This window comes from Sinocyclocheilus grahami, unplaced genomic scaffold, assembly GCF_001515645.1.
Source record: "Sinocyclocheilus grahami isolate Dianchi unplaced genomic scaffold, SAMN03320097.WGS_v1.1 scaffold353.1, whole genome shotgun sequence".
NCBI classification, from domain to species: Eukaryota; Metazoa; Chordata; class Actinopteri; order Cypriniformes; family Cyprinidae; genus Sinocyclocheilus; species Sinocyclocheilus grahami.
The window spans coordinates 517,524-531,572 of NW_015505532.1; the positions used below are offsets into that span (position 1 = coordinate 517,524).

The 14,049-nt window shown below is 35.7% G+C and overlaps 1 protein-coding gene across 1 annotated transcript in view; it reads left to right on the forward strand.

Annotated features, from left to right (window-relative positions):
* Positions 1-9,206: 9,206 nt before the first annotated feature.
* Positions 9,207-14,049, forward strand: part of cacng4b (calcium channel, voltage-dependent, gamma subunit 4b) — an 18,339-nt gene continuing 13,496 nt past the window's right edge. Inside the window, exon 1 of the mRNA XM_016229502.1 lies at positions 9,207-9,713. Within this exon, the coding sequence (XP_016084988.1) occupies positions 9,491-9,713 (223 nt within the window). The 5' untranslated portion in view covers positions 9,207-9,490. The remainder of the gene's footprint in view (positions 9,714-14,049) is intronic.

The window sequence follows — 14,049 nt, forward strand, 5'->3', positions numbered from 1 at the left end:
ATATATATATATATATATACATATACACACACACACACACACACACACTGCCGTTCAAAAGTTTGGGATCAGTAAGATTTTTCATGCTTTTTTTTTAATGGAGTCCCTTATGCTCATCAAGGCTGTATTTATTTGACCAAAAAATTTAAAAAAAAGTAATATTGTGAAATTATTGCAATTTCTAATATTGGTTTCCTGTTTTGATATGCTTTAAAATATCATTTATTTCTGTGATGCAGCGCTAAATTTTCAGCATGATTGCTCCAGTCTTCAGTGTCACATGATCCTTCAGAAATCACCTTAATATGCTGATTTATTATCAGTGTTGAAACGGTTGTGCTGCTTAATGCTTTTTTGGAACCTGTAATACATTTTTCTTCGATTCTTTGATGAGTGAAAAGTTACAAAGAACAGCATTTATTCAAAATAGAAATCTTTTCTAACAATACAAGTCTTTACTCTCCAATTTTATCCATTTAACACATCCTTGCTGAATAGAAGTATTAATAAAAAAAATAAAATAAAAAAAACATTTACTGACCCCAAACTTTTGAATAGTAGTGTATATTGTTACACAATTTCTATTTTGAATAAATACTGTTCGTTTGAACTTTTTTTTTCTTTTTCAGGATTCTTTGATAAATACAAAGTATCACAGGTCCCAAAAATATTAAGCAGCACAACTGTTTCCAAAATTGATTGTAAGTCAGTATATCAGAATGATTTCTGAAGGAAATCATGAACTGTAGTTATATTAGTGTTATAAAGAATGTAGTTAGAGTATTCACATTTGCCTCCAGATATTTGGACATGCTGATTGTTGTATCATCCATCTCCTTTCAGTGCCCGAAATTGAGATTTATACATTATCTGAAAGCTGAATAAATAAGTTTTCCATTGATGTATGGTTTGTTAGGATAGGACCATATTTGGCCGAGATACAACTATTTGAAAATCTGGAATCTGAGGGTGCAAAAAAAATTCAAATATTGATAAAATCGTCTTTAAAGCGGTCCAAATTAAGTTCTTAGCAATGCATATTACAAATCAAAAATGAAGTTTGAATATATTTACAGTAGGAAATTTACAAAATATCTTCATGGAACATGATCTTTACTTAAAATCAATCATTTTGACCCATACAGTGTATTTTTGGCTATTGCTACAAATATACCCCAGCGACTTAAGACTGGTTTTGTGCCCCAGGGTCACATATATAGAATGATTATTGTTGTTTCTGAGTGTTAGACAAAAGGATTGCACTTTAATTTTCAAAAAAACAAATCCTTTTAAGTAGTAAAACAGTACTGCTGAACATTTTCAGGTCTGTAATTAATACTTTAATTACACAAGAACGCATTAAGTTGATCAAACGTGACAGTAAATATTTCATAATTCATTCTTTATTCATCAAAGAGTAAAATCGCCTTTAAAGCGGTCCAAATTAAGTTCTTAGCAATGCATATTACAAATCAAAAATGAAGTTTGAATATATTTACAGTAGGAAATTTACAAAATATCTTCATGGAACATGATCTTTACTTAAAATCAATCATTTTGACCCATACAGTGTATTTTTGGCTATTGCTACAAATATACCCCAGCGACTTAAGACTGGTTTTGTGCCCCAGGGTCACATATATAGAATGATTACTGTTGTTTCTGAGTGTTAGAAAGGATTGCACTTTAATTTTCAAAAAAACAAATCCTTTTAAGTAGTAAAACAGTACTGCTGAACATTTTCAGGTCTGTAATTAATACTTTAATTACACAAGAACGCATTAAGTTGATCAAACGTGACAGTAAATATTTCATAATTCATTCTTTATTCATCAAAGAGTAATAAATGTATCACAGTTTCCACAAAAATATTAAGCAGCACAACTGTTTTCAACATTGATAACAATAAGACGTGTTTCTTGAGCAGCAAATCCTCATATTAGAATGATTTCTGAAGGATCATGTGACACTGAAGACTGAAAATGCTGAAACATCAGCTTTACCGTCACCGGGATAGATTGTATTTTAAAATATAATGCAATATAAAACAGCCGTTTTAAATGTTTAATATTTGACTGATTTACAAAAACAAAAAAAAACACTTTCCAACCGAACATTTGAATAGTAGTGCAGCTTTCAGCTTAACTTCATTAGACTAAGTGATGTAATTCTAGTAAAAAACTAGATTTTTATATAGAATTATAAAAAAAGTGATCATTAGGCAAAATGGCGTTTTATTACAATCAAAAAGGCCCAATCAAAGAGGCTATAATGCATGATGTAACCTGTGGATGGCAGCACCAGACTTCCTCAACAACTCAAATCGCTGAGTTAAATTTCAGTTGATTTCCCTTTAGGCAAAATAATTTTAATATCGCAGCTCTCAGTTTTTACCTCCGCTCACACTGGAAAGAATTCACACCCTATACAGATCAAATGACACTTTAACAAGGTGAAAGGTTTAAAAATAAGGTTTAAGCAATAATTGGGATCCTAAATCGAACCCAGAATGTAACCACGTATTTTTCATTTCAAATCAAATTGAATTAGGTTCATAAGAATAGCCTATGTATTGAATCACTAAGCACAGTATACACACAAAACACAGATTTAAGCTGATATGAATGTAGTTCCAGGATCTACAAGGATGCTGATCCAGGAACTTGCCCTGCTTGGTAAAATCACGGTTGTCTCTAGCCTAAACAAACCACATTATGTTGTTTACACAGTAGTAGGACACTGACCTTTACAGCAGATGATGACAGGTCAGTTATTACATTGTAGTTGTACATATTGCTCATTTCCCCCGTAATAGAAGAATATTTGTTTTTGTTTTTCACTGAAGTACACATTTCCAAGCTAAAGAGGTTAAAGAATCAAGGATGATATTATCAGCCCGGCGTCGATAAAGCTGATATCAATTTAACATTATCATGTTAATGAGAAAATTCCCTATTACGCCTTTAGGGACGGTCGTCTGTAAGGGTATGGTGTGTTTTTAATTGAGTTATTACGCCTAGAAGTCTTGACAGCTGTGCTCAAGACGTTTTTATTTACACGATAGCTGTTGTGGAATATAATGGGATTCATATCTGCAGGCGAGGGTTTAAAAACATGATTTGATTTCACTAACAGCACTCATCCGTGATGTTACTTGAGGGCTTACAATTAGTCGTTTAAGTCATGTGTTCATTAGAATTGAGAAATATCTGATTTTTGGATTTGGGAAACTCGTAGGTCTGTTTCTGGCTTCAATGCAGTGTTCCAGCTGTGCTATTTACACAAAAACTAGGCTATCACACAAAATGTGCTCACCATATCTCCAAATAACACTTTTTTTGTGTGTCTCTCAGAATGTTCTTCTTCCCAAAACAGAGCTTTTGGATAATCAGTTTATACGCTATATCTTTTTTTATATATCCTTTGTTTAATCGTAGTCATTAAAGGAACCTTCATAATGTGGATGATTAGATGAATATGTACATGCAATATTTTCATGTAAGTTAACATATTTAGTTCTCATTGTACCACAATGTACAGTATAATAATCTTGATTTTACATTTCTTTTACTGACCAGCACCCATAACGAATCATTATTAGATTAGATTCACATTCATTGTCATTGTGCAGAGTACAGTACAAAGCCAATGAAACATATTTTTGTTGCATAGCAACCATCTGTTATGCCAGGGATTATAATTTATACACTTATGAATATGCTTGATAAAATAATATTAAGATAAAAATTTGTGTCCTTAATTTTTTTTCAAATATAATACAGTAACCCAGTAAGTATTTGGACTCATTATTGACACATTAGTGGCATAAATTGTGCAGATAATATTTTGTTAATGCCGTTACATTTACATGTGGCTTAGGTGTCCAAACACTTTTTGGGACCACTGTATATTTTATATTTTTGTACTACCATTCAAAATTTTGGGGTCAGTAAGATTTTTTTTGTCTTTTGAAAGAAATGTAAACATTAATTCAGCACAGATGCATTAAATGTAATGGAAAAATTACCACACAAATATTTAGCAGCAAACTGTTTTCAACATTAGCAATAAAACTCATTGTCATTGTGCAGAGTACAGTACAAAGCCAATGAAACATATTTTTGTTGCATAGCAACCATCTGTTATGCCAGGGATTATAATTTATACACTTATGAATATGCTTGATAAAATAATATTAAGATAAAAATTTGTGTCCTTAATTTTTTTTCAAATATAATACAGTAACCCAGTAAGTATTTGGACTCATTATTGACACATTAGTGGCATAAATTGTGCAGATAATATTTTGTTAATGCCGTTACATTTACATGTGGCTTAGGTGTCCAAACACTTTTTGGGACCACTGTATATTTTATATTTTTGTACTACCATTCAAAATTTTGGGGTCAGTAAGATTTTTTTTGTCTTTTGAAAGAAATTTAAACATTAATTCAGCACAGATGCATTAAATGTAATGGAAAAATTACCACACAAATATTTAGCAGCAAACTGTTTTCAACATTAGCAATAAAACATATTTCTTGAACAGCAAATCAGCATTTTAGAATGATTTCTGAAGGATCATGTGACACTGAAGACTGGAGCAATGATGCTGAAAATTCTGCTTTGCATCACAGGAATAAATTACATTTTAACAGCTATTAAAATAGAAAAGTTATGCTAAACTGTAATAATATTTCACAATATTACTATTTTATTGTGCTTTTTTCAGCCTTTGTGAGCACAGGAGATTTAAGATCAAAAAATCCTACTGACCCCAAACATTTGAACAGCAGTGTGTCTCAGTATTTGTAACAGCAAACATAACGTAAAACCCATATGCAGACGGGCTGTCAGTTCTGTCCTTCGTGCATAGGTCAAGGTGAAATATGCACAGAACCTTCTTTAATGCCGTAGAAAGGTCAGAGTGCTGACCTTTGTTGTGTTGGTCCACTTGTCAGACAATGCGGCCTCTCCTCGAAGAGCATCACGCTCAACCTGCAGCTATAATTGGTGTTAACATCATGTTTTCAGGCTTATTTCACACTTACCACTCTTCTTCAGATACCACAGATGCATCCTGGCAACATAATCTCAAGTGTTTTAATTTACACGGCATACATCAATATACAGCTGTGAAGACACGTGGGATTTGTCTGTGGCTATGATATTCAAAAGGTGAAATAAAGGCAATAACATATCAGAAGACTTTGTGTTGTCATCATCTGTTTAAGTTGCTATTACTATTGCTTATACTTGGGTTAGGTTTTTTCCCCCATACCCCTAAACTACAATGTGTAACTCATCCCACACAGTTTGTGATTAAGACATGAATGATACCTCTAACCATGTAGCATGCTGAGGAGAGGTGTGCTATTGCTTCTCTATCCAATCAAATGATCAAAAAAATCCCATAGACTTACGCTAAATGATGCACTTGTGTCATATATAGACACCAGAATATCATAGAGACTTGGAGGTGGGCTCTTTTGATTGGGCCAATGAGCAACTACTTAGCAACCACCAGAACACCTTAGCAACACCCTAGCAACTGCAAAGTAACACGCTAAAAACCTTGCACCACATCTTAGCAACTCCCTGGCCACCACCCAGATTGTCTTAGCAACTGCATAACAACATGCTAAACCACTTTGCATGTCAGTTTTGCACTGGCTCACACAACATACTTTTTTTTTTTACAAAGTTTTATAGTATATTAATTCTATTCTATTCTCAATTTTCCGAACAGCTTGTCCTATGTAGGTTCTTCAGAATGCTAAAGCCTATTCTATTCTATTCTCCATTTTACAAACCTTTTGTCTTATGTAGGTTCTCTCAGGGATGCTTCAGGCTATTCTATTCTGTTCTGTTCTATTCTATTCTCAATTTTCCGAACTGTTTGTCCTATGTTGGTTCTCATGGCAGGGATGCTGTAGCCTATTCTATTCTATTCTATTCTCAATTTTACAAACTGCTTGTCCTAAGTAGGTTCTCAGGGATGCTGGAGCCTATTCTATTCTATTCTATTCTATTCTATTTTCCAAACAGATTGTCCTATGTAGGTTCTTCGGAACGCTAAAGTCTATTCTATTCTCAATTTTACAAACTGCTTGTCCTAAGTAGTTTCTCAGGGATGCCGGAGCCTATTCTATTCTATTCTATTCTCAATTTTACAAACTGCTTGTCCTATGTAGGTTCTTCGGAACGCTAAAGTCTATTCTATTCTCAATTTTACAAACTGCTTGTTCTAAGTAGTTTCTCAGGGATGCCGGAGCCTATTCTATTCTATTTTCCAAACAGCTTGTCCTATGTAGGTTCTTCGGAACGCTAAAGTCTATTCTATTCTCAATTTTACAAACTGCTTGTTCTAAGTAGTTTCTCAGGGATGCCGGAGCCTATTCTATTCTATTTTCCAAACAGCTTGTCCTATGTAGGTTCTTCGGAACACTAAAGTCTATTCTATTCTATTCTATTCTCAATTTTACAAACTGCTTGTTCTAAGTAGGTTCTCAGGGATGCTGGAGCCTATTCTATTCTATTTTCCATTTTCCAAACAGCTTGTCCTATGTAGGTTCTCAGGGATGCTGGAGCCTATTCTATTCTATTCTATTCTATTTTCCAAACAGCTTGTCCTATGTAGGTTCTCAGGGATGCTGGAGCCTATTCTATTCTATTCTATTCTATTTTCCAAACAGCTTGTCCTATGTAGGTTCTTCGGAATGCTAAAGCCTATTCTGTTCTATTCTATTTTCCATTTTTAAACTGCTTGTCATAAGTAGGTTAAAACAATGTTTTTTGTTATACAAAATCTGACTACTAAATCAACACACAAGTCAAAAATATGCAAAGTGTAGAAAAACACACTGGTAAATCGAAACATCATGTAAACCTATATTTTTTCCATCTCTTGAAAAGAGTGTAGGGAACCAGCTAGCTGTGAATAGATCCTTTCCATTTGCTTGCTATTGATGAAGTCCTGTGTTCATCACGGTCGGCCCAATCAGTGTCTGCAGTCAGGGCGCTCTGAGTGCTCCAGCCTGATTCCAGCCACACATTCTCCATCGATCCACTGGGCTGATCACACACTCATCTGGGGGTCCAGCTCATTTTCTTAGATACTCCACCTCCACCATACTTATTATTACACTATAAATATAAAAAACAGTCTCAAGTCTCAAATGGTAACAGCACACCCGCACCTCTGTTTCTATTTTATGATGTGTTCTCTGAGAAACATTCATATTGCTAATGGATTTAGTGGCTTCCACGTTCAATAGTGCAATTTTTGTGTAAAATGTGTTAAGCTAACAAACAACCGGCTGCTGTCGTAATGTCTGTTTCCCAGGAGAGACTGAATAATCGTTTTACTCTGAGGGTCCAGGCAGATTAGATTGAAGGAGAACAGATTAATCAGGTACTTGACGCAAACTCAGTAAACAATCGCTTTTTAATGTCTCCCAAAGAGGATCTATTTGATTGTCCTTCAGAGAACTGTTTCATCAGCGCATGTTGCTTTAACTGCTGGTCAAATGACTGCTGGTTGGAAGGATGGTATTATTGGGTTTTTTCTCTAATGTAAGGCCACTAATCAAATAGGTACCATGGTACTTCCATGCTATTTTAATCATGTGTTATGGAATGCTTGCAAGTTCCTTGGAGAACCACGTGAATGGTTTGATTCATAAATAGAGTAAGCATTCAGTACCATGGTACAGTATATATCAAAGTACCATGGTATTACAATCTAATACCATCAATTCCATTGTACCTTTTTAAGGGTCTTTTTTTGGATGTGCCATCAGTTTGTATACTGATGAGAAAAATATTATGATATAGTATTTGTTTCCCTGGGTATGATTTTCATGAATAATAAAGCTGAAAAATATACAAATATTTCATACATAAACAATAAAAAGTCTTATTGCTTCAAGTGGCCATCTGATAACAATGGGAAAACATCCCTTCCCTTATTAATAGACTTCCCTTTTAAATAATGTAAATGAATGATTACAGAGCTGTAATCCATAATCAGCAGCACATTTGAGATATAATCTGCCCAATACTGTGTAAAAGCAGGTCTGTGTCAGTTTTTTTGTTAAGCACCAGTTACTGTACTACTGATGACGATGAAATCATTCATCCATCTATTTCCCAAACCGCTTGTACTGTAGGGTCACAGGTGATGAAATCATTTCTGGTAGCCTAAAAAATCTCTTTATGTCAATATTTTTTACTTTCTTGCATTTATAATAAATCTTTCCAAATAATGTCTGGAATAAAACTCCTATGCCATATTTTGTAAGACATCGTTGGCTAATTTAACATAGCAATATTAGTTATGGCTGCATTTATAATTAATGTATTAAAGTTATCAAACCTCATCTGCCATATGTTACAACAGATTATAGAATATAGAATATAATAGATTTACTTTATATGGGAAGGGTGTGTGTGTGTGTGTGTTTACAATAGGGTTAGTAGTACATATAATAAATTATATTACACTCTCATATGTTACAACAGATTATAGAATATAGAATATAATAGATTTACTTTATATGGGAAGGGTGTGTGTGTGTGTGTTTACAATAGGGTTAGTAGTACATATAATAAATTATATTACACTCTAAATATGCTCGGTTAAATACAACCCAGTGCTGGGTAAAATAGGGACAAACCCAGCAATTGGGTTGTTTTGACCCAGTGGTTGGGTTAAATGTTTAACCCAACCTTCCGGGTAACCCAACCGCTGGGTCAAAACAACCCAATTGCTGGGTTTGTCCCTATTTTACCCAGCACTGGGTTGTATTTAACCCAGCATGTTTTAGAGTGCAAGAACACAAGTTTTCATTAAAAAAAGTATTTTTAATATGTCATATAAACAATTTTAAGTGGATTTTAGCGCGACTGGAGCGCTAATTGTGTTACTGACTCCTGCTCTTCATCCAATATTTGTAAAGAATCTCATACCACATAAAACACAAAACAGTAAAAATTCATTCCGGTCTCTTTATTAATTCACATAAGCATCAAAAACATAGGCTACTTTATTGGCTATTAGATTTTTTTGTCTTCACCTTTTCTTTCCTTTTCTGTTTTAAATGTTTCCTTCATCATGATGATGGTGAAGAGATGTGAGAGCATCATCTTAGTCTTCAAGCCATGTGTGTTTCTCATTGGTTAGTGTGACTGAAGGTGGGGTTTGAAGATGGCAATCCCAAATCAAAGCCATCTGAGTTTGGAAAAGAGGGATCATCATGCGATTATAGGAAAAGGACAAGGTGATGATCAAAACTCCTCAGAAAGCATAGAAAGCAACCCCGATGAGTGAGCTCACGCAACTGCTCACTATATAAACAGCAACATGTGGACGAGACGCGCTCAAGTTTCCTGATCACACCGACTGCCAGAACAAAGCGGCGCAAACGCGACGCGCTCCAGCGTTTGAGCGATGCGTGGATTATTACCGCGCGTATTATTATGAGTGGCCATGGCGTGGTGTGACCGTGGGATTCAGATGCTGCTGGCAACCGTGGGGGCTTTCGTGGCGTTTAGTCTGATGAGCATCGCCATCGGGACCGACTACTGGCTTTATTCTCGGGCATATATCTGTAACGCCACCAACAGCAGCACGGACGAGACGCAGACGCAGCCCAAGAAGGTCCGCGGAGATCTCACGCACTCAGGGCTCTGGAGGATCTGCTGCATAGAGGGTACCATGTGCTTCTCATCCTTTCTTAGGCTTGAGTTTTAAAAGAGAGAAAACTAAGTTCATTGTTCAGCCTTTGTCTTCACACAAAGAAGTCTTGCTTTAGGAGACTTTTGTTCTTTATCTGCGTCCAGGTGAACTCAACACATTTAATAACCTACCCAGATACATTAAAGTGAACCAAAATCACTGTTTTTCTTCATAAACAGGCCTTTAGCAAAGAAACAACACACGTGTGAGATCTTTTATATCTTCTAGACAGCAAATGAAGAATTCTACCGAAAACCCAGAAGAATAGACTCTTAAAAGTAAAGGTGCTCCACGATGCCAAAGAAGAATCTTTTTTGTCTGAATGGTTCCATTAAGAACCTTTAACATCGGAAGAACCTCTCTGTTTCACAAAAGGTTCTTTGTTGGCGAAAGAAGGTTCTTCAGATTATATAAAGGTAAGAAAGAGATGGTTCTTTAAAGAACCTTTGACTGAATGGTTCTTTGTAGAACCAAAAATGGCTCCCTTTTAAGCACCTTTATTTTTAAGAGTGTAGACTAGAGTTTCAATCAAAGTGAGCTCAAATGATTTTGTAGATCACGGTATGTGCGTCGTCTGACATTCATGAATTTAGGGAGAAACATCCCAAGCATAGTTCATATCATGCAATGAAAAAGCGTTAAAATGGTCCTCTGGGTGGCCTTTCGTCCACAGGATCTGTCAACAACTCATCCGAACTCATTCACTGGGCTTGGATCTCTCTCAAGTTAACATAACTTGACGTTCACTTGGAAGGGAGTGAAAATGCTCCCCATTTCTCTGGGTTGACACCAGCGGGTTTCTGGAATGGACAGAAAGGAGTAATCAGTCCAGAGATTCTCCTCATAAAACGCTCTTCCTTCATTCATGTCTTTCTTGCATTTGATGCTGTTGCTTGGAAACGATATGTCTGAAATCACTATGGTAACGTAGCTAATGTTTAAAAATAGATGAATCTGTTGCTTATGATTGTCTATTGAAAAGAAAAAGTCACGAGAGACAGGCGGACGGATAGACAAACAGATGTTTAATAGCCTATATATTTGTATAATTCGAGAGAGGAAAGGTTTTTCCCACAACATATGCAATTTTGGCAGAGCTTTGACTCAGACAGTCAGACTGATTATTACATCATACATGCGTTCATAGGCTAAACAAGGACACCATAGTTGATGAACAGTGGTTGCTTATCTTTTAATAAAAGTCGAATGATAACGTCGTCAGGCTTCATTTTAAGAGCAGAACTCATACTGACAAAAGAAAATCTATTTGTTTCTCAGGAAATTAGTTGACACCGGTAATTAACCGCTACTTAGTGTATTGTCATTTTATAGTGTGACAACATTTGATTTTCACCCACTGAAAGAAGAAACCTAATTTAGTTACATAAAAAAAAACATTTCTAATTTTATTTTATTTTATTCAAGTGCTGCTGATATCCAAAGTCAACAGGGTCATGGTTTATGTTTATTTATTTGCTTATTTTATTCAAACTGATCAAAGCACGATTTATTTATTTTTTCTTGCATGTCATGTGCGTGGCTCTGTACAAAACAACAGCAAAGAAATAAAAATAAAATAAATAAATAAAATACAATAAAAAAATAATCTAGAATGATACAGTTTTGACCCCATTTCTTACTTGTTGTACATGTTTCTCATGTACTGTAAATGAAATCTAATTAACAAATAATTAATGGTAAATTACTTTATAATAAATAAACGACTTCAAACTTTTGCATCACGTAACAAAAATTTGAAATAAAAAAGAATACATTTTTTTCTTTTGTTTCTTTTTTTAACATTTATTAAGGTTTTATTCAATTCAAGTTTATTTAGGTTTATTTCTTAAACATAAATAAATACCTGAACTGTACCATATAAAATAAAATAAAATTAAACAAATAAATAATCAATAAAATAAAAAAAATCAATAAAATAAAATAGGCCTTGAGCCCTGAGTGTATTTAATTGACTACGGTTATTATTCTTTTGTTTGTGAGATTAGGGGGTATTGGAAGAGATGAGCTGTCACTTTTGCCATTCTCAGTGTGCGCAACAGATCTGTAATTAAATGCAGTGGCTGAAAGGCCACAGAGTCTCTAATTAGCCACCGAGTTTGACTTCCGCCACGATCCACATTGAATAACACAGTCATAACGAGCTTTGAGCATGTGCCAGGTGCCTTACCGTCATTCTCGCCGTTCACCTTTCCTGCATAAACCTCAAATAAACAACCTGAATTAAACAATAATGTCAATGATAGATAAGTGATGAAAATAAATACTGCTTTGTATTTAGTCATTCCTTCTGTCATTAATAAAAATATATTTTAAGAACAAAAAACAATTGTTTTTTTATTTTTTTGTGGAAACTACAGTAAACAGAGTTTTTTTTAATAAAATTTGTATTGTTTATTCTTTTTTAAACATACATAACAACGTAGACAATCAGTCACACAACAGTGTGTGGTACACAAAACTATGGAGCCCCGCACATGGCATGCAGGAAAAAACTAGTAGACTAAATTGTGTGCATGATTTACTATTTCGTTCCCTCGATTTGCTAAATCGTGCACACGATTTATAAATCGAGAGAACGAATTTGTAAATTGTGCGCGCGATTTAGCAAATCGAGGGAACGAAATAGTAATCGTGTGCACGTTTTAGTACATTGAGGGAACGAATTAGTAAATCGTTCGCACGAATTATTTATTTTTTCTTGCATGTCATGTGCGGGGCTCCGTACAAAACAACAGCAAAGAAATAAAAATAAAATAAATAAATAAAATACAATAAAAAAATAAACCCCTAAGTAATTATATGAAATAAAAAGACAAAAATATATAAATAGACTTGTCAGTTACACAGAAGAGTAAATGACAAAAGACACATAAAACAACCAATTGACGCATATATGCAGCAAATTATATATACAATTCTGCATATTCAAATATACATATTCAAATACATATACAAACATCTAGGGAGAACTTTATTTAATAGAGTTTTAAAAGATTTGTCTGAGAGTCTGCTTCCTTCTGCTGTACTAATGAATAGTATTACTTCAGTGTTTATATACTATTATAGTATTTATTTAGTATAATATTTTTGGAATTAGCCTATTGTTACTTGTCAGTTACACAGAAGAGTAAATGACAAAAGACACATAAAACAACCAATTGACGCATATATGCAGCAAATTATATATACAATTCTGCATATTCAAATATACATATTCAAATACATATACAAACATCTAGGGAGAACTTTATTTAATAGAGTTTTAAAAGATTTTTTCTTCCTTCTGCTGTACTAATGAATAGTATTACTTCAGTGTTTATATACTATTATAGTATTTATTTAGTATAATATTTTTGGAATTAGCCTATTGTCACGCCCCTGGACTGTTTGTTGTGCTCTGTGACCCAGTTTCTTCCCCATGTGTTCCGTTTGCCAGTTAATTAGTCATTCAGTACACCTGTGTTTGTTAATTATCCCTTGCATTTAAGTTCGAGTCTGTGCTGTCTGTCCTTGTCCGAGATTATACGTCAACCCTGGTGTTTCCTGTTTCCTGATTAAAAGGCTGTTGTTCGTGTACTCCTGTTCTCCTCGTTCCTCGCTCCTCGCATTAGGCTAAATTGTGACAGAATCTCGGACCAAAATACAGTTACCTCCATGTCTCCCCTCCGTTTTGTTTCCGAGTTTTTTCTCTCAGTGTTTTTGTTTCGACCCAGCAGCTCCACCATGGCTCCTAGCTCCCTCCGGCTCCGCCTTGGTCTGGCGTCGACCATCCTGCGCCTCGGGACTCCACTCCTCTGGCTCTGTCAGGCTCTGCTCCGCCTAGGACCTCCGGATCCTCCCCTGTCGCCCTGGCTCATCCAGACTGTTTCTGGCTATTGCCCATCTCACCACCTACCCGGACGACACGTCCGAAAATGGCCCTCGAGTGGGATTCGCCGCCTTTGTGGAGTGGACACTAGTGAGAAATGGATCTCCATTCCCCGCCGGTTCCCAGGAGTATATCGCCAGTGCCACTCCCGACCCAGAGCCCAGCCCACCATCTCCCTGATGTGCGGAGCGCATGCCTGAGCCCACCGCTGACGGAGAGCCAGAGCCCGCCGCGACCGACGAGCCATCGCTAGAGAGAGCGACAGAGCTGAGGATCACCGCGGAGCCAGAGGCTGTGACGTCAGTCAAAGTGTGTGAGCCGGCAACAACGCCTGTACAGTTTTGGGAGAAAGCCACGGACGGTGTGAGCGCGGAGAGGAGCTCCGCCCCCTGCACCGCGGCTGAGGGTGAGCTGATTATGG